This window comes from Geospiza fortis, unplaced genomic scaffold (genome assembly GCF_000277835.1).
Source record: "Geospiza fortis unplaced genomic scaffold, GeoFor_1.0 scaffold94, whole genome shotgun sequence".
Taxonomy (NCBI): Eukaryota; Metazoa; Chordata; class Aves; order Passeriformes; family Thraupidae; genus Geospiza; species Geospiza fortis.
Genome location: NW_005054394.1, coordinates 298,263 through 320,518, shown reverse-complemented (window position 1 = coordinate 320,518; position 22,256 = coordinate 298,263). Strand labels below are relative to the sequence as shown.

At 39.1% G+C, this 22,256-nt stretch overlaps 1 protein-coding gene across 1 annotated transcript in view; it reads left to right on the top strand.

Annotated features, from left to right (window-relative positions):
- KCNQ3 (potassium voltage-gated channel subfamily Q member 3) overlaps window positions 1-17,565 on the top strand; it is a 193,734-nt gene extending 176,169 nt beyond the window's left edge. The window contains exons 11-16 of the mRNA XM_005425720.2: window positions 3,057-3,244; window positions 4,310-4,412; window positions 6,735-6,866; window positions 8,639-8,737; window positions 10,429-10,513; window positions 11,366-17,565. Of these exons, the coding sequence (XP_005425777.1) occupies window positions 3,057-3,244; window positions 4,310-4,412; window positions 6,735-6,866; window positions 8,639-8,737; window positions 10,429-10,513; window positions 11,366-12,103 (1,345 nt within the window). The 3' untranslated portion in view covers window positions 12,104-17,565. The remainder of the gene's footprint in view (window positions 1-3,056; window positions 3,245-4,309; window positions 4,413-6,734; window positions 6,867-8,638; window positions 8,738-10,428; window positions 10,514-11,365) is intronic.
- Window positions 17,566-22,256: the final 4,691 nt, after the last annotated feature.

Below are 22,256 nucleotides of genomic sequence, written 5' to 3'. Positions count from 1 at the left end.
TCATTTTATTATCACAGAACAGAGCTCCTCCTCCTAAAACTGCTTTGGTTTCTCCTTTCTTGTATCTTATCCCACAATCTCCTTCAGTCTGCACAGATCAACACCAGGACGTCCATGCCTCATTGCTCTTTTTTCTTTATATTAAAGAAATTCTCACTCTCACAAGCTTGTTCTCTCAAAAAGCTTCAGGCCCATCAGTTTATATTGCCTGGCTGACTCTGTTATCACTTAACTAGTTTTTGGTGCATTTCTTTGGATTAAAATTATTTTCAGTGATGTGCCATGATTCTATACTCTTATTGACCATACTTCTCAAAATTAATTCCTCCCTCAGACTTTGATTTATTAATGAGACACGAGAATTTATTTTCCCTACTTTACCTGCCCAAAAATCCCACATGCAAATAATTTTGTTGACTTTTACTTCCTCACCTTTATATTTCATGCCCTTTTCAAACTTGCTCATTAGTTTTCTTCTCCTGTATATATTTGCCCTATATAGCTGAGTGCTTGAAGAATCCAAATTTCACAGAGAATTGAAATATCTGTCTTGTAAAGCAGTACTGCTCTCAAACATGGTTAAACAGAGAAGGGAAAGTGATGCAGAAAAGAGGGTGCAGGATCTCCCTAAGTTAGTAGAGCACAAATCACTTGCTGGGACTCTGCACTCACCATCACTCCAGTGTTGGCAGAACCTTGGTGGGCAAAGCAGATCAAGATTCCATCCCAAAAGCAAGAACTATGGAAATAATTTTTAAAGCTATTTTATATTTTAAATTACATTAAAATATTTTAAAGCCATTTTACATTTTAAATAATTTTTAGTTTTTTAAGAGTTCTTAAGCTCAAATGTGAGATTTTCCAAAATGTATTTTGTCACAAATATCAACAAGCACCATCTTTTTCTACAATTTTACTCCATACATTTGTCTGCACTTTGTGCATCTTTCTCCCATGCCATGAATTCTTCAGGAAATGACATTAGAGCAAAGTCTGAGTAATACAGATATGGTTCATTTAGACTGTTCTAATTCTTCACTCAAATCCATGCTCTTATCTCCTGGAAATGCTGATATATCAGGACTAAATCTGTGTCTCTGTACCCAACTCCTCCTTAGTTGCCACTTGAGTACTCACATACATACGTGCTCTTCATCCATGCCATGATAGGGCAAGTGTCTGGACTTCCTAGGCTGCAGAAATTACATTCACAAGTATTTTCATATCAAAAGAAATATCAGAAGGGTTGGGAAAACTTCCTACACCCAAAGGTTTAGTGCTTGCAACTTTTCTGATAGAGCATCCCATATTTCATTACTCCCTGGGTCAAAGATATATTAATCAGAAACAGACAGTAGAGATGAGAACCCCAGTAATTCATGCAAAAAAACTCAAAAAAACCAAAAACAGCACAAAAACTTGAAACAGCTGTGATGCTCAATGCTCAGATAACACCCGTTGTGGTGGGATATTGCAACAGAAAGAGCTCTGAGATAGAAATGTGAAATCTTTCTTTCACACTTGCAAGGTCTGCACACACATCTGCATCCTTGGCCATGATGTCCTTGCACAGTGGACCCTCCCCACGCTTGCCTCTCCTGCCAGCAGGTTTAGTGGCTGCAGCTGAGCAATGATGCCTCACCTGTTAACTCCTCCTGGTAACCATGGCTGTTGATCCTTCAGCTCTGCTCTCATCTGGCTCTCAGAAACCTGCCAGCTATAACAGCCTCTTCCCTCCCCTCACTCAACTTACTTGATCTTGTGTCCCACACAGAACTGCCTCTTGCTCATGTGTACACAATTCACCTCTCCCTAGAGCTGTCCCAGGAATGTGTTAAAAAGCTTTCTTCCCATGGCTTAGCCCTGGTTTTCTTTTTTTTGTTTGTTTGTTTTGTTTTGTTTCTTGTTTTTGTTTTTGTTTGTTTGTTTGGGTTTTTAACAAATGTGCAATTAACAAATACTTGAGCAGCAAAGTGAACTAGCAAATCAAATATTTATACCATCCATCACCTACAAAGTCTTCAGAACAAATATAAGCTGATAAACTACCTATTCCTGTTGCTGTTTTAGTGGTATTAGTGATTACCTTTAAGATCATTAGTCATCAGGCTGTCAGGAGGGTTAGTGGTGCTGGTAAAATGGCAGATAGATGAAATTCTGTCTTTGTGTTGCCACTGAAGGACAAATGTATTTGGACAGTAAATCTCTAAGAGGACAGACAGTACAAGGAACCATCAGAGGAATAAAATTTGTCACTTCACTACAACTCCTGTAGGTCATGGTGGAGAGAAAACAGGGTATCCTCCCTACCATGTCCCTAATCAGTGCTTGGCAAAGCCTTCCCAGAGTTTTGCTGGTGATTTATCTGGTTCACAGCACATCTGACTTTATTTTATTCCTTAAAGTTGAGGAATAAAATAAGAGAGTTGAAGTTGTTATCTCTTTGGATAAGAGATGGCTCTGAGGAGACTTTAGAGCACCTTCTAGTACCTAAAGGGAGACTGCAAGAAAACAGGAGAAGTGCTTTTAACCAAGGTGTGTAGTGACAGGATGAAGAGGAATGGCCTCAAGCTGAAAGAGCTCAGGTTTAGATTAGACATTAGGACGAAATTCCCCACTGGAACCACTGGAACAGGTTGCCCAGAGATATTGTGGATCCTTGGAAGTGTTTTAAAGCCAAGAAGAAAGGGGCTCTGAGCAACTTGGTCTAGTGAATGGCATCCCTGCCCATGGCAGTAGTGTTGTTTTATGTCTTTATGATAAAACTACTGCTTCAGGTGTGCTACATGAGCTGAAGCACTGTGATGCCTTGCATGGAGAGGATAGCATGACCCTCTGGTAACATTTTCAATATTGATACCAAAAAATGCTCATAAAAAGCAGTTAATTATCTGTGGACCTTAACTATTGCTTACAGAGGCATTGATAATTATGGTAGCCCCAGCAGTGTCCTTGTATACAAAACAATTATTTAGCCCATTATATACTTAAAGCATCATGAAAACAAGTTAATAGTGTACAAAGGAGGAAAATGATTACTTTTGCTTATTTTGTAGCCAAAAGCTGGGTCTCTTGGATCGGGTTCGTGGTACCAATACTAAAGGAAAGCTATTTACCCCTCTGAATGTAGATGCCATTGAAGAAAGTCCTTCAAAAGAGCCTAAGAATGTTGTCTTGAATAATAAGGAGCGTTTTCGCACTGCATTCCGAATGAAAGCATACGCTTTTTGGCAAAGCTCGGAAGGTAGCCCATCTGTGTTGATTTCTTTCTATGCATCCCCTGTTCTCCTCATTTTACTTTGTTCTTCTGCATATTCTGTTGAAGGTTTGTGACTTTCTGGGACAAGCATATCTGGTACCTGGTTTTGTGTAGTACGTTTGGGGAAGCCCAAGAAAAAGAGTCCTGGAGTCCATGCAATATGGTGCTTGAAATCAAACACCAGCCCTTCTCAAAGCCAGCAATTGATATGGGATAAAGCCAGTGCTGGATTCAGCCTATTTGACCTGGAAAAAGTGGGCACACTGGGTAGTCAATCTGTATCCCCCAAAAAGCACACACCATCATGGCTTGGTTTATAAGCAAGGATGCTAAGCTGAGATAGCTCCCTCCTGGACTGCATTCAACCCTGCAACAGCCTGTGTGCAGGCATCTCAAGTATACCCTCACTGCCATCTCATTAAACCTCCTTTACAGAGTCAATGTCTTCTTCCCTCCCCCTCTCTCCCCAAGCCTGCTGCCCCTCAGAGGTTTCCATTGGGTCTCCATGAAACATTATAGGGCATTTTTCCTCTCAGCTTCCCTGAACACACATTTTCCTCTTCTTGCCCATAACATCCAAATGGTCTTTAAACAACAGTTTCCCCTTTCTTGTGTCAGCTGGCACCAGTGCATGCTGGACATGCTACCATGGATGTAGCCTGGGTGTCCACACCAGGAACTTGATTTTCTCCTTCATGAAGGTACATGAGCTCCAGGCAGTGCCAGTGAGAGGAGAACTTGGCCTGTGGCTTCTACAACCTGTTTTAGCCTTTCTGTAAAATAATTTGGGCAAAGATCTATTGGAAAGGAAGACAAGTTCCAAGTGTTTCAGAAATGCTGGAATCTGAGAGGAGATCCTTCAATAATGTGTCTTACGGATGTCCCAAAATAATTAAATCCCTTTCAAGACCTGACCAATGAAAGAGGCTGTAAGGGATATTTCTTTATTAAATTGCACTTACTTTATGTAGTTCTCTATCCAGCCAGACATCCTCCTAAATACTGTGTGGTGAGATGTTCGCACATCTGATTTTTTGACCTCCTTTGCAGATGCAGGAACAGGGGAACCCATGGCAGAAGACAGAGGTGACAGTAGTGATTTCCCTATGGAAGATATGATCCCCACATTCAAGACAGCCATCCGAGCTGTCAGGTAAATGTCTTTTTGAATGAAGATAGGAAATAACATTACCATGTTGCTACATGTTGATTCACTGTTTCTGTTATTACTTTTTTTAGATGCAAGAGATGAGATAATTCTAGTGTTTTCAAAAACATGAGACAGACCCTATTCAGTCTGTTGAAAGTATGCGGAAAAGAGGAAGTTTTCAGTAACATTTGTCATGTCATTTTGTGAGATACTCTACAATGTCTTTATTATAAAATAATATTTTGTACTGTTCCTTGTTAAAATGTTATATAAATGTATCTTTCTCAATTTATTGACTAATATTTATATGAAACTGGAACTTTTGCTTAACAAAAAACTCTGAGCTGACTCTTTATTCACAATTATATGAGTGTGCAACCTACTTTTCAGCTGTTATTTTTTAATACATGCTGAGGGCTCCATTTCAGCAGTTTTTGGCTTGTGACATGTGTCACCTCTATTTTCACATCACTAGAGATATTCCCTAGGATTAGAAAACTCCTAGTAAGCCTTGGTCATGTGTTTAGCACATCAAGCAAACAGAATTCATTCACTGATGCTCTGTTACTCCTCAATGCAGTACTTTTTACTTTCCTGCCTTGAAAAATGCCCCCATGGGAAAATACTCTGCTTTCATTGCAAATGCTGTTTATTCCAGAAGTTGTTAATTTTGGGGCCAGAGACTTACCACCTTCCAGGTGGAATACTGCAAGTCTGGAGTGTCTCAGATTTATCTTAGAAAAACTTCAGGGAAGATGGTAATAAAAATATAACCATATATTTATATGTATATAACCATGATATGTACTCCTGGTTCTTTTCAAATTGGGTGCAGGAGAATCAGTTTCTAAAAAATTCCAAGTTTTCTAAAGGCAGCTGAAAGCCAAGTGACACAGGCTTTGCTCATGTTACCCATGACTTCTTCCTTCCCATTGGAAGCTTCTTCATCCCTGTCCTCCACAGTTTTCCCTTTCTTTCCCTGATACCTGCTTGCTTTCAAACATGTTACTGTTACTTTTGAAAAACTCCTTCCCTATATCCTGTCCAAATCTAATTGATTCATGCAATTTCCATTTAAACTCAATCAGGAGCCAAGATTTTTTTTTCTTGTGTAGTGTACCCAGATCCTGAACATTAATTGAGAGTAATTCTTTCAGACAAAGCCACTTAATGGATTTCAGGGTCATGATCAAGGAGATTTTAAATTAGAATTGCTAACATTGTGATCCCTATTTTTCCTTTAAGTCTTTGAATGTGTAGTTTTGCTGTTACCATACCTAATTTGGCAAAAATAGACCCAGGTATAATTTTGAAACCTTGAAATATTTATAAGCAACAGAGTTAAAGAATCAGCAGCCCTTAAAAAGTTGTAATAGAATTATCTTTGCTAAATAAAAGTTTATACAGACTTTAAAAACATTTAAAAACCCACCAACCCTAAATTTAAAAAGTTAGAATCTTAACAGACGACAGCAATATCCCAGTTCAAACTAACAAGTACCCGGAGACTTTACTGAGAAAGCAAACATCCAGAACCCAAGTCTAAACCAGATGAAGATAAAGATTTCATTGTTCAAATGAAATGTTTAAATCCTTCTATTTGTTTAATCTACCAAGATATATATATATATAATAATATATAATCAGAAAAGGATGAAAAATTAATGCCAGACATTTTTCAAGTGCTCTGGCCAGCAGTGTTTCTTGTCATAAGAATTCTGTTACTAATTACTAGCTCATTTTATAGCAACAGCAACAGTAAGAGCAATCATATTATTATCACAACAACAAGAACAGCAATAATGTGATACTGCTGTTTTCTTCAAGGACACTTCAGGCAGTTCTAAAAAGTTTTCCCCTCTTTACAACCTGAACTGCTGCTAACTTCTTAATTTCCACATCTATATCTAATTATCATTTCCTATCCAAAACGTTCCCAGGTGCAAAATTAAAACCAAGATGAAAATGATTCTGCATTGCATATACTATAAATTTGCTTTATAATAGACTGAAGCATAGAAGAAGCAGCTTGAACTTCACAGCTTCAAAATCTCCTGTGACTTGTTCAGATTTTAGCTCCAACTGTCATTCTGAAGCTTTAAACCATTTTTAAGACTATTAATTATGCAAAGCCAACTAGTATAAATTTTCAAATATAGCATGATGTTATAGATTCTTGGTTTATATTTAATTGCCTTATTTAGAAATAACCACACTCAATTTACACTCAAACACTCAGCAAATTCATCCATATTTCGAAAAAACTGGAAATTTTCGTCATGGAATTTATATAAGAAATTAATTTTTTTTCTGTTCATTATGCAGAATACTACAGTTTCGTCTCTATAAAAAAAAATTCAAGGAGACTTTGAGGCCTTATGATGTAAAGGATGTGATAGAGCAATACTCAGCAGGGCATCTTGATATGCTTTCCAGAATAAAGTACCTTCAGGCAAGGTAAGAATCTTCTGGTAAATGGGGGAAATGTATAGCTTTGCTGGCAAAATGAAAACATTGGCCTATCTGTGTACAAGGCCACCCAGAAGCCACACCTTTGCATGATGTAGCTGCTCCATGAGAAAACCTTTTCCCAAAAACAAAAGGCAGATGAGAGCTAGCAGGGATAACTGCAGGGAGAGACCACTGGCTCAGATATAGAACAAGAACATCAAAGTTTAAAAATCCTGTGAATTTAAATTTCTCTCCTCTCCCCATTTTACAGATGATAAATAAAAGCAATAGTTGCTCTCCATGAACTTTTCTTTGGGCTGGATTCTCTGATGATGTGCGCTGTGAAACATCCCATAAAAGTGCCAAAATACATCAGCACAGAAGGTTTCACTCAGGTGTAATTGACCTATCTGAAAAAAAGTTGGAATTTCAGGCCTCTATAATTGTTCGGGTGCAATCTGCATCCACAGCTTTTTCCTCTCAGAAGAGGTTCATTGCAATGTAATTTTGAGGCACATCTACAAAACTTTGTGCTTTTCATCCCCTCATCCATGAGCCCAGGTCAGAGCTTGGGACTGGAAATCCATGTGGGCCTGAGTACACGTGTCCAGATGTGTGTCCAGGTGTTCAGATGTGTGTGCAGATGTGTGTGCAGATGTGTGCAGCTGTCTGTGCTCAGTCTCTGCACAGCACATTCCCTGAGGCGCTCAGTGACTCTGAACATCAAAATGCCACACAATCACCTTCATTTCTCTCCCAATAATGGGCTGAGGGAGTGCAACTCTTGCTGCACGTTTGGGCCTTGTCTGGACCCTCCTTGGCTTTGAAAGGCTGCTCGGATCTTTCTGCTGAGCTTTGTAATTTCTTATTTCAAAGGGATTTTCCATGCACTGGGCAATCTCTTTTTCAAGCATTTAGCATGTCTGTCAGCAATGCCTGGGGATTCAAGCCAATATCTAGCTAGCTTTGTGAGGCTTGCCTGGAGCTTTTTCAAGTTCCATTTTCAAAACTCTATGGGGCACTGTGAAACCATGCAAGGTATCTGCATGGATTGTCCAGTAATACAGATAACTGGTCTGTGGACTAGTGCTGATTGATATGTGGCCATTTTGGGGGTGAACTGAATAACAGAGACTAACTTGCACCTGAGCAGTTGGAAATGACAAATGAAAGAGTATTTGATATAGTAAAAGAGTACAATTACAAGTGTTGGAGCATTCCAAACAATCTTTCTCCTTTTGTGCCAAATAAAAAATCGAGTAGACTCCTTATGCAACTTCATTTAACGTTATGTTTTTCAAGCCAACAGAATAATTACTAAAGACTAAAATATTGGTGACAATTAGAAACAATAACTGACAGAATGTTATATGTTTGTTAGGAATGTCAGCAATTCCACCTTTTGCCAAGTTCTGATTTTCGTTACCCTGCACAAAATCTGATGGGTCTCCTGACATTTTTAAGAGCAGCTGCTATTGGATATTTTTTGACAATCATGCTGTTTGGCTCCTTTGAAGGAAAAGAAGTTGTGTTTCAGATGTTGAAGTTTGGAAACAGTGAGCTAGAGCATTACTTAATTACTATTAAATTACCAGGTGATTGCAATTCAGTGCATTGATTGTGACCCAAAAGAGAGCAGACACATCATGAGCATCAATATATTACCAAATCAACATGTGCTTCCTTTTTGAATCTTTGCTTCAGAGATGCACAGCATATTCTGTCATGTGTTAACATTTGGAGATGGACTTACACAGTTGCACTTTTCTTTTTTTCAGAATAGATATGATTTTTACACCTGGACCTCCATCTACTCCCAAGCATAAGAAATCCCAAAAGGGAGGAGCTTTTTCTTACCCTTCACAACAGTCTCCCAGGTGAATTATTTTATACCTAGTATTTAGCACAGCCCAACACAGAAATAAAAAGTTAATTCCTTCCAATAAGCATGATTTTTGTTCATCCATTCTTAAAGTAATGATACTGAGGGGATATGTTGCTATGAGATACATGTGGATAAACATAGAGACAGAAAGTCACTAAGAGCAATATGTGATGGAAATCTAAACAATGGCTTCTTAATTGTCCAGCTCAGCTTCTCCACAGTTTGAAAATATGGTTTTAAATTAAATGCATGCATTTGATTGCTGATGTGCTAATTTTCTAACATTTAACTTGTAAACCCACTTAAAAGCTCAATAAAAATGACTAATAGTTTGAAAGTAAATTAGCTCTCTTCCTGAAGTGCCCACCAAATGGCAAGCAGAGATTTTTATGCTGCAGCTTTTAAATTAGTGATTGGTGAGAGATACATAAAACAAATTGAAATAACAGATTTCTGGGCATGAAAGTTGCACCATATTATTGTATTGCTGCATTCCACATAGAAAAAAATTAATAATAAATGACATTTCTTCTGTTGTTTACAACTATCAATCTGTCAATAAATATCCATCAAGAACCACACAAGACCATCAACAATCTGTCCCCAAAGCTGTTGTGGTTGCTCAGAACAAAAGCAATCTTACAGAAAATAAATTATCCCACACAGGAAAAAATATGAAACCACATAAATGTGAAGACAGAGACCTAGGTATATGGAAGAGGCAGTGATCATTTGGGGAGGAAAGCAGATTGCAAAACCTGCGTAAGCCCATATCACCAGTAACCCAGTGTGGAAAATCTGACATGTTTTAGGTATAGATTTTGCTCTAGTACAATTTACTCACAGCTATATTTTGGATTTTGTCAGGAAAGAGAAGAACTGGCCATGTTAAAAGTCTTAGAGTATATTTGTTCCAAATCATGTTAAAGAGCAAGTGCTCAGAAATTGTTTTTCTAGACTTAGGCTTAGGTTATGGGAAGATATTGATTCCTTTGACATCAGTTTGGAAACTGTTTGATAAAGGTTTAACTTGATCATGAGAATCCAAGATCCCATGAAGTTATAAATCAAGCTTTTTGTTAGAGATCATCTTCTTACCTAATAAACTTGGTCCATCTGATTGACAGGCAAGAGAAAATTGCATGGATGAAAACCTATTCTGGAATCAGCTTTAAATCCCCAGACCAGACTGTCTCTTTTCAGCATTTCCAATCTCTGACACTTACTATTTGATATCATGAAATTGAGAAAAAAAACCACACTCATCCTTGAAACTCAGATTCAGTCTCCAAAGACACTAATTATAAAGTATTAGATTTAAAAACACATGGCCATCTGTAGACGCACTAACTGCACTATCTCAATAATTTTCACAAACCTGAAATTATTCCAACAAGCTGGAGATTAATTTTAATTTTCTTTTGAACTTCTGGTGCTTTTAAGTCTTTATTTTAAACTTGAAAAACAAAAATGTAAAAAAATTAAAAATCAAGATTATATTTTTTAGGAATGCATTGACATCCCATAGAATAGACTTTCACTCCTGTTTGTATAAACAGCTAAAAGGGCTCCAAGGATCTATATGAATAAATCAACAAGATGGCTATTCTGTTTTCTGATATAAATTGCTAATTGTGATGCAAAGAAATATTGAACACTAATAGAGTTATTAATTCTTTGCAGAAATGAACCATATGTAGCCAAAGCATCTACAGCTGATACTGAAGACCAAAGTATGATGGGAAAATTTGTTAAAGTTGAGAGGCAGGTAAATAATTCATGACAATGACAGAGGCTGAGGTGCTTGTTCAGAAATTATAGAGCTGATATAAATTGTGCATGACTCTGGCTGACCCAGACAGAATTGTGCTGCTGGTGGTGAAGACTCACAGAGATTTTCTTTTAATCATCACAAAACTATGTTGCTAGTTTTTCACGAAAGAATTTGCTTACCTGGGAAGTGTGCCCTTAGAAACTTTCTGAATCAATGTCACTGTGTATGGTACAAGATCCCAACCACAATATTGAATTACTTTTTAATTCCTGTAGATTTAATACTTGTCACGTCTGGTGTTTGGTGTGAGGAAGGCCTTTTCCTGCAGGGTCTGGACTCAAAATGATTGTCCACTCTTGGGCCCTGTCCAAAAGAGAAAGGAAATTACTCCTGATATGTAACCCTGATGTTGTGGGACTATTAGGTGGCATTAGGTTATAGGTTGGACTCAATGATCTCAGAGGTCTTTTCCAGCCTAGATGATTCTGTGATTATCAGTTAGAGAACAGGTCTGTATGCAGAGGTAATTCCATATATTGTATTTTGGTAACAGCTATTTACCACTATTAGGACTTTGTCATAACATTATAGAGAGTACAGTTGGATACTGTATTGATAAATATCCAGCAAGACTAGTAATTTTTTTGGCACAGTTCAAAGGGATGGGTCTTCTTATTCTGAGGCAGTTAGAGGATCAGCTGTCATCCATTTCAGCCCAGCTTTGAGGGAAGGTCACGGTTATCCTATGAACCTACATGACCAATAAACATGGCAGCACACCATGGAATCATGGACTGTTTTTGAACAACTGACTTGAAGCAATATTATGACATTGGTATTTTTCAGGTAAATGACATGGGGAAGAAACTGGATTTTCTTGTTGATATGCATATGCATCACATGGAACAGCTGCAGATACAAGTTGCTGAGATAAGTCCATTGAAAGAAACCGCTTCTCCTGCAAGGGAGAAGAGAGAAGAAAACAAATATTCTGAATTAAAAACAATAATATATAAATACACTGAGCAGTGTTCTCGTGAAACTCCTTACAACTTCCAGCAGGTTCCAGTCAACAAAGTCAGCCCCTACGGTTTCTCAGCACGGGGTCACATGGCTCACTCACAACCTTTATCAATAGGTGGGCAAAACTCTGGCAGACTGCAAGCCACACCTTCCTCAACTTCATATGCAGAGAGGCCAACAGTTCTGCCTATATTCACATTAATGGACTCCCAGGTTAGCTACCACTCCCACGGGGACCTTCAAAGCCCTTACTCAGACAAGGTGTCCCCGAGGCAGAGAAGGAGCCTCACGAGAGACAGTGACACCCCATTGTCCCTTCTCTCCGTCAACCACGAGGAGCTGGAGCGCTCCCCGAGCGGTTTCAGCATCTCCCAGGAGAAGGACGACTTCCCCTTTGGCCCCAGCGGGGGCTCGGCATGGATGAGGGAGAAACGCTACCTGGCAGAGGGGGAGACAGACACAGACACAGACCCCTTCACACCGAGTGGCTCCATGCCTCTGTCCTCCACGGGAGATGGGATTTCAGACTCAATATGGACCCCGTCAAACAAGCCAGTTTAAAAGTGCGTGTGGGGGCAGTCACTGGCTGACTTCTCCTTGTAATGTAAGCATACTTTGTATATCTCACTTACTCTACACCCAAAGCTTACTAGTTCAAAACACCAATGGCTGCATAAGATGCATGTGATATTAGTGGTAGTCATTCTGCACCATTTCATACAATTTACTGATGCAGTTTTTTTCATGCTACCAAAACTAAGGAGCTTAGTTTTGAGCATGGTTTGCATGACTTTGCCCTATATAAATGGTACAGCTGATTTCTTCCATGGTACATATCTATCTGGTACTCTTCAATACAACAATGGTGAACTGATAACAGACAAGATACAGTGGTCCTTGCTACATTTTGTAAACAGAGCAGCAAAATAAAAAGATTTTTCAGGAACTATATCCCTTTGTGGAAACATAACGTCTAAGTCATTTTCCATTATAAGCAAATCAATCTCTAATCAACCAAGCAAGTCAACCAAGCAAATCAATCTCTAATCAACCAAAAGCAGGGGAAAAGCTGAGTTAAACTATGACCTTATTGAAATGTTTTTGTGAAATAAATGTTTCTCATGTGATCTCCTATAATTACTCCTGAAAACAATGTTGAAATGAAATTAAGGGTAGGATTTTAAATCATCCAAGCCACCTCCTGGGATTGATGATAGATATTTATTTATTGTAAAATGTAAATAGAAATCCCTCAAAATACTTTGAAAATCTTCACTAATGCTTATAAAATTGCTCAAAGTAGGATTATAATGCTTTTTTTAAGAAAATCTTTTGCTAAGTCTATTTGCTACTTATGGGGCCAAATTTTCTTTGTTACAAAAATAAGGTTGTTCACTGTAGAGAACTCCAGGTTTATACACTCCACTATTCTATTGACTTAGGTGCTGCTAAGTAAGAAGCATAATGTAACTCAGCCTCAGTTTCCCAATCTGTTAATTGGGAGTTACACTTCCACACATGCTCACAGGTTGAAAGGCTCAATTCTCTAATATTTGTCAAGTGCTTTGAGCTCCTCAAATGTGCAGAAAATTGCTATTCTCTTCCCTGCCAGTTCTATAGTGTGAGATGCTGCCAGGATCTGTTTCTCTCTGTTTACCTTTTCTCTTGGAAATGGAGTGCTCCAAATCCATGAATGTGTGCTATATTTAGGATGAATATATTAATAAATAATCACCATTTTTTTCATGTGTCCCTGAGCTACAGAGAGATAAGTATGCTCCCTGGGCCTCAGCCAAATATTTTTTAATGAAAATTGGAAATTATTGAGAAGGAGGAGACCAGGAACATCACTGGATCACTGGAAGGAAATGAATCAAACATCTCACCACTACAGTGGGAATGTAGTACCTATAAAGCTAGTGAAACTAGCTTTTCCAAATGCCCTGTACAGGTTTTACCTGGTGTCAGTCAATGTGTCCATGAAATAGCATCCATGCGATGTCCAGCTTGGTGGCTGTACACTCTTTACAGCTGGTGGGAAATAAAGGAGTACAGTGAGCAGAGGGTACAGCAACAAAGGCACACATCAAATTCAGGATGCGATTAATATCACCTTTAACTCAGTCATCTGCAACGTCCAAATGTCTACCAACTTCAAAGAGAGCAGAAGGTGACTTGCTTAGATGTCAGATGATCAGAGACCACACAATCAGTGTTAATTGTCTCGCCTCTCCGTGCAGCCTCTGCCATGGCTCATCCCCACATCATGTCCACACATGTCCCTGTCACTCCACACAATGACTTCCCTACTGTGGCCAGGGCACTGACCAGCAAAAATGGCAGGATTTGACCCAAATAAGATGTTAGAAAAGGGATTTTCTGTAAAGACTTCTTGTATTACACTGCAGCTGCACAACTGAGCATCTTTGGCACATCCAGTCTGAGCCAAGAACACGTTACTGGGCTTTCCAGCACTTACTGGGAATTGCACAGCCCTGCATGGAAAGTGCTCCAATACTTTGTTGGGTTTTTCTGACCATAGTAAACTTTTTGTTTAATTCCTCAGCGCTGTTGACATTTCATAGCAGTCGTTCCATCCAGGGAATTTTGTTGTTTCCCAGATGTGGGCATTGCCTTCATCTTCACCGTTTGTTCTCTATTGGAAGAGACATCTAAAGGATTAGGATCTTCTTACTTTATCTGATTCTTCAGCTAAATCATGTTTCATCCTTCTGGGATGGATCTTCAGGAAGAACAAATTGCTGTTGTTAGTGGATTAAATACTGCAGAGCAGTTACAACCTTTGAAGACTGGGCTAAATCCATGGAGCTGTTCTGAAGCCACTAACGATGATGGTATGAGGCACAATTTTGGTAATTATTTAATTGACAAAATAGCATTGACTTGAAAGATAATCTGTGTTTGGCACAGTTTTGTGGCTAAGTTTACAAAGAATAAAACTAAATGACCAAATTGTAATTCATTATAATTTGGCATATTGAGAATTCTTTGGCCCTTATGATTCTTGGAAATGCCTTCATGGTACCTGTTGCAGACTTTCTGAAATAGTAATAGATGTCTGTGGCAACTTGTGAGATTTAACCCTCGCATGACAAGAGAATGGAAAATGAAAAAATTATTTTTAACATTGCTACATTTCTGAAGTGTATGTAAGTATGTGCTAGACAAGCCTGCTTCAGTTTTCTTGGATATAAAGAAATCAGTTCTTCCTACTGATTTAATCTGAATTTTATCCTTCTTTAAATGCTTCCTAGACCTAAACAATCAAAATTCAAGGCAGCCAAAAAGCAGGTGCAGTCTGATCAATTTGTTTGTGACTGTCTTTGGCAGTGGCTATGCCATGCAGTTCCCTGTCCAATTCCCACTGAAATTCTTCAGTCCAGGTTTCTGTTCTTTTCCATGACAGGTCATATAAAAGGAACCTTTTCTCAGTATTAAACCTGTTTGAAAATCCATAAATAACCTCCTTACAAAGTTATGTTCTTTCCAAGAGAAAATCCAAGCAAGGGCAGAGACTTGGATGAATATTCACCTGCACACAGGGTATACAGCCCCAGAGAAAGGATTTGGGCTGCCCTGCACTCTGCATACTTAGCAGATGAACTGTCTTGAAGCTAGTGTTTTCTCTTGCCTGCAATCACAATTTGCAAAATGCATATTTAAGGTGTCAGATCAGGTATCTGTAGCCACATCATTAAATACTTAATGATGCCAGATAAGATCTGCCTCTTCTTAAAAAGCACTGATGAGAAAGTCAGCAAGATTCTCTGCAGTAGACATCTGTGGGTCCTGTGAAGGAGATCCAAGAAATGAGACAGGCAGATCTAATTAGCTTATTTTAATATTTATTTTTCTTTCTTAACACTGAAATCTGTCACTGCTTTGTTCATAAGGGTGCTGTTCTTAGCAGCTCTCTGCCATTTACATCATCAGGGTTAAAAATCAGTTCTGCTGTCTGTGATGACAACAGATAGGTGTCAAGGTGTCACCAGCAAGGTGAGATCTGGAGACCATCCCAGATCTGGGATTTGCATACAAATTCATCAGACTCCAATCAGGGTGAGTCCAGGGAGTGCATCCACCCTGGAGCTGTGGTTCATGTGCCAGCCATAGGCACTGGACAAAGCAAAAAACCCACGTGTCATCCCAGTAACATTAAGAATGTCAAGACCTGTTTCCACATACAAGGAATTTCTATTCACAATTTCATTTGAGAAAGGCATCTGGGTCAATAATAGTCTTTATAATAGGAATTAGTTAGATTTATACCTTCTTCTGCATGATGTTTCAGTTAAAGAGTTATCAATTCTCCTTGGGTCAGACCTTTCTAGCATCTTGACTGACACTAGCACTTTGTTTGCATATATTTAACATTAAAAAGTATTAATGACTTTGATGACTCTCATCTCATTTCAGGCCTTGAGATTTTTTTTTGTAATTTGAAACTGTGGAACTTTTTTCTGCTCTCCTTGAAGTAAGATAGAAACCTTCTCACAGTGATGCACTGGGAGCAGGGCTGGGTTCTAATCTGCCATTATTTATAAATTTCCTTATGAAGGACAGCACTGATCTGGAGACATTTTTCTTGGCTACATTTTGAGAGTGATTTTCAGTCCCTAACAAATGCCAGATGTCTGGAAGTTTTCAAAAAGGTGAATCTGTGTTTACATTGTGTGCCTCTCTTTGCAGCATTATTATCAATTAAGCTTCCTCATTTTAGATGCAAACTGGAACTATTTGATTAAGGCAAAAGTGAATGCTTTGTTAAGTATAAAGGTATGAAAAATGTGCTTTATGCTCTACTTGGAGAGTTGGCACTTTGAAAAAAAATCTAGTCAGGTAATGACTGTTGTCCTTGCCTTGGCTTTTCCCTGCCCTGAATTTATCACTCTGGTTTGTATCTAAATAAAAGGGAATTCAACCCATGGAGAGATTGATTAAAAAGTCCCTAAATTGTCCTTTGGCTATATTTGCTCTGTTTTTATCTTTAACATTGCTGCATTATTATGGTCCAGAGTGGAAATAGTTTAAAATTGTTCTGCTTCAAATGGTGGCCCATGAGTGCTGCAAACTAAAGCCCACCTGAACCCGGGGGTAGCAGGACCTTGTGGCCTTCAGGAGAGCACCAAGGTCCAACCAGTTTGCAAGATCACAGCCTCAAGCAATCAGAAAATGCAGAGTGAGGAGCACCCTCACCCCTGCTGGGAGCCCAGCTGCTGCAGAGGTGTCACATCTGCTTAGGCAGGAACTGAATCCATCCTGATTACTGCAGAGCCTGTGAGGAAAGAGCTGGGTCTGGATTCCCTGCACCCCACAGCCCCCATCACTGAGCTCTAGGTGTCTAAGAGCTGCAAACCTAAATCTCCTACAGCACCTCATGAGTTTGGTGGGATGTCACTTTTTCAGGGGCACAGCTGGATGTGAGTGCTCCATTTGAAGATTATTTTAAGAGGTGCAGAGGAAAAAGGGGCATTTTCAAGTGTTTTTAGCTGGGCACTCTGGGAATTAAGACCCTGGGTATCACTTTTCCTTCTGGTTTTTAGGCTGTAAGATTTGATCCTTCCCAATTCAGTTTTGAGTAGCTTCCCTCTGAAGTTAACTGAAGCAAAATAGTGAAAATGGGCTCCTATTTCCATCATGAAGAACACTGAGACTGAAGGTTACATAGCCAACTGCATTTTGTTTTCTAGTTATGGCATCTTATTATTACTAGTATTTGTGCCTTGCTCACTGAAATCTTCTCCATGCTACAAAGATGCTTTTCAGATTCTGGCTGACAAGGGAACACAACTTTTATACAAGTGGCCTTTAGTGCTCTTTATAATATTATTTATTGTAATTTTTAAACTGTATGTGTAATTTCTATTCTGGCACTGTCCAATATTTGAACAAATTTAATATGTTTATTTCAATATATTATGCAAACAATACTTCTTAACTGATTTTTTTATGTTCTGTCTTTAAAAACTGCACCACTTATTAATAAATAGAAATTTCAATTATGATGTGGTTGGATTTATTTTCATTTAAATCTTGATATCTTCACAAATATTCAAAGGATATATTGTCAAATGTATCCCCAGCAGAGACATTGGCAAAGATCCTTTTGACTTCATCTGGGCAGGACTAAACTCAGCTACGAGCAGGTTTCATGTGGCTTCCACAGCCAGCCCTGTCAACACACAGTAGATCCCATTATTTGTGACATCTCTTGATTTAGTGGCCATGTAATTTATATGGCTTTGAGAATATGTGAAGGGGGAAATGAAAAGTGGAAGAAATTGCATTCATATTAGAAACATAACGTGCTAAAATATGATGAAATTGCAAACAAAATATGGAGAGAACGCAGTAATGGTACAAGCATGATGAAAATATGCCCTGCAGGGAATTTGCTTGAATTCTGCCCCTGGTTCTGTTGCTGCATTTCTGTGTGGTTCTGTGTCTGAATGAGACAGGAAGAGAAACATGTGAAACATCAACTCTTCCCAAAAATTTAGCTGAACACTGAAAAGTATTTTAAGGCATTCATTGTGGCTTCAGTTTCATGGCTGTCACCAAGGAATGAGCTCTGCTGGACACTGGAAATACAACCTAAAAACCTTATAACCTAAGGTTTTTTAAAATTTTGTGGTAGGTAAAAAAATATTCAGCATTTATGCCATGTCTTATCCCACTTCTAAACCACTGTAAAGTGGGAATAATTAAAAGATCCTTTAGTACTGGAATATTAAGTTGTAGTGCTTTTGAGTCTATTTGTTTGTTTTAAATAATTCAATTTAAATAAAAGTAATAAGTAAAAAATAAATAGGGTGAATGTCAGGCTCTTACAACCAAGTTCTATTCTTTCCAAAGATTGACAGTTTGTGTTTTTCCAAACTAATACACCAGAGTGGTGGTTTCTGAACCTTTTGAGGTTCTGGGGTTTTTCAAGTGTCTCCACTTTTATAGTCAACTCTACCCTGCATTATCATCACTGCCTCAGAACTGAATGTCCCAGCCTGAGCTGAAGGGCTTGAGCTGAGCCCTGCAGGAGCCAGGCACAGCAATGGCATTTCCCTGAGCATTTCACAGACACAACAGGTGAACTCAGCTTTGGTTCATCTGCGCTGAAAGGGGTTGCATTAAAATTTTCCCTTGGCTGTCACCCAAATACCAAAACCTGACAAGTCACTGGATTTCAGTGAGGCATTAGGTCTTATCCTTTAAGAAGTGGACTCTGAAATGGGAAGAAGGTGTGATACCTATTCTCAGGCAAAGCCTTGCTTATATCCAGGGCTGCAGCCTGTTCTTACCTCTATATGGGACTTTGGGGATCCTATACAATTGTCCCCCACCTAAGCAGAATAAGACTTAGGGTCAGCAGTTTGGAAAGGGTAAAAATTGAAACAGTGTCAATCAAGACACAGTGTCAGGAGCGGAAGTTTCTCAGTGTACTCTTCTGTTTATTTGTAGGATGCTTTGATTTTCAAGACTCGCCAGGATAAAATGGTTGCTTGACAAACACAGAGCTTCCTCTTGGAACACAGAGAAGGGATGGAATCAGGAAAGCCAAGTCCCAAGGCAGAGAGCAGCAGAGGAGCTAGACATTATTTCAAGAAATTGCCCTCTAAGATAACGGCTGTCAGCCCAGTGGGTTTGGGACAGCACCACAGCTTTACTTCTGCTTTTTTCTGTCAGGTGCAGATGGACAGCAGAATACAGAGCAGAGATCATGAAAAAAGGTGTAATATGTGCTATGAATGTTTTGGCAGATTTGACGGGGTTAGTTTCATCTCTGACACACATCCTATCAGAAATAAAATTATTGGATAAGTCATTAAATATTGTTCTAAGTTAGTTCTGGACTGCTGAAATTTCTTGATATCTAATCAAGGCTTTATGAGGATCTATGTTCAAAAATGCCAAGTGCTTGATCACAAACTAACTTCTTTGGAAGCCCTTAAGGAAGCAGTGCAGAGTATTGTGTAAAAATCTCATTAATTGCAAAACAGTCATTATTTATATGAAAAGTGCATGAGAAACTCCATTACAAAAATGTAGACATCAGAAGGCTTAGAAGAACTTAGAAGAACAGGGCGACAGGAGAGACCTTGTCAGTCTTTACAACTGCCTGGCAGGAGGCTGTAGCCAGGTGGGGGTCAGTCTCTTCTCTCAGGTAATGAGACAAGAAAAAGAGGAAATGGCCTCTGGTTGTACCAGGGGAAGTTTAGATTGGATGTTAGGAACAATTTCTTCAATTGAAGGGTTGTCAAGCACTGGAACAGGCTGTCCAGGAAGTGTCCAGGGAATCACCATCCCTGAAGGTTTGTAAACAATGTGTAGATGTGGCACTTGGGGATGTGGTTTAGTGGTGGACTTGGCAGTGCTGGGTTAATGGTTGGACTCAGTGATCTTAGAGGTCTTTCCCACACGTAGTAATTTTGAGTTTCTTTATATAATTTTTCTCTTAGGAGATGAAATGTTATTCTACTGAAAAAAGATTGACAAAGAAACAGTAATACATTTAGAGAGTTGTCTTTAATAAAACTTGTGCCAAAAATAAATATAATAGCAGGATATTGGTAAGATCTGAAATTGAAACTTTCTAGAGTTAGTACATTTCTTAATAAAATAAACTAAATATCTTATAAAATTGTAATGGTAGAGGACTAACAGAGAAGTGTTGAAGTTCAAACAGTTTTTTCAGAACAAATGAAATGTACTCAACTCATACTTTTCTAAACAAAATTTATGTAACAATCACTCAAAGATGCTTTTATAGAAGCATTTGCCGCAGTAAAATGAAGTGAAAATGAAACTTCAGTGCTCTGGAGTAAACTTGGGTCAAGTTTGCTTCTTTGCACTCTATTTACAAACAGCATTTCCTTCTCTCTTGCAAGTCAGCATTGGGTGAGAGGGGCACAGCTGGATTTGTGTTTTCTAACCAGGTGAATCAGGCAGTTCAGGTGCCACTGCTCATCTTTTAGGGCAGAGCTGGTTCATAGCCCCGCCAGGCTGGAGGGTGGCCACATCTGAGGACACTGCCACACCAGTGGCACACCAGGACAATGAGCCACTGCCACCCCAGGACAGGGCAGGTGGGAGGGGACACTTGTCCATGCCACTGGCTGAGGTCTCAGGAATGTATGGCTGCAGCTCTTGCAGTCACACATATTGCAATTTCTACAGAGAAATGTGTGCTTTTAATCATGTCTAAAGGCCTAAGAAAAAGCCAGAAGGAAGAAAAAGCTAGAAGAAAGAAATATTTCATTCTGTGCTCTCAGCACCACAGAGAGATAGAGCTCCAACAGCCAAACTTCATTTTCTCCCTCCCTACCAGAACATCACACCACACTGTCTCTTACAGATAAATCACAGGCATTTCCTTGAATTTCTGTTTATTTAAATTACATTAGCAGGGCCTTACCCTGTGCCACCATCAGCAAATGGATGCATTTACTAGGTAATTCATATGAATTGTGTGTCTATACTGTGTTACTAAGAGACACTAAAAATGTCTTTTTTTCCTGTTCTGGATTTTGGGATGCTGGTTATGGACACAGTGCTGCCTCACAAAGGGATGCTGGAAAAAGGAGGCATGTAAAGACTATACTCCTGAGAAAGCTACTTGCCCAGAGGGATGTTCTGAGTGAGAACACAGCATTGTCCCCAAGAGTCAAAGTTGGGGCTGAACAAAAGCCCCCTCCCAGGTCACCTGAGCATTGCTCAGCAGCTGAGGAAAGTTAAAATTACAGAGTCCCAGGGTAAAACACAGCATGAGGCAAAACCTGCTGAAAGTCTAATTATCCTCGCAGGCAAACATCAAACGACTGGAACTGATCCCAGCACACACATTTTCCTGGCTATACCTGGTTTTGTCAGCTGTTACAGAGGGGACTTTCATCCCAGCCTTCTTGATGTGCTATTGAGAAACTGGTAATTAAGCCAGTAAAAGTAAGTCTTGTCAAAGAAAAGATGCTTCCATATTCCTCCAGCTGCAGCATTCAGTCTCAAAAATTTTCCTTTTTTCACAGCAGTAAATTCCATAAAGAATTAAATAATACTAGATGCAGTGACACCCCACCACATAATGGTTTTTTTGTGAAAAGCAGAGTGGACAAAAACAAGGAAAAAATTTGCATGTATGTGCACAGGTGTGTGGGCATCTTATAGACCAGCTACAGCTCTCGTAAATGTGGCTGCAGCTGCCTTGCAATATCTGAAGTGCTTGGTAAAGGCAGGATTGTTAGGCAGACAGAGACACAGCTCAACCATACACATAAAATGGTTGCTAAGGCACTTTCTGTTTCATAAACTGACTGTGAACCCACTTAGATTTCCTTTATAAATGGCTACAACGTTTTGAGTGGTTTCACAACCACTCAAACGTTTGGTGGATTGGGATAAAATCACTGAATGGATGATTGGCTTTTAACCATGCTGCATCTAAAATCACTGATCTCAGAGCAATTCTTTCCAGCCCACTGGAATAAATGGTAGCAGAATGGTGCTGACTGTTTCCAACAGTGGTCTTCCCTTGGATACTACTGAACATGACTCAGCAGCACTGAAATTGCCTTATGTCATTGCTCTGACCAGACCTGTCCTCTTTCCTCATCACCTAACCAGGATTCCAGGCAATTTTTCCTGTTGTAACTCACATTTTATTCCTTTTGAGATTCCACACTTAAGATACACTTCAGGTGTCATC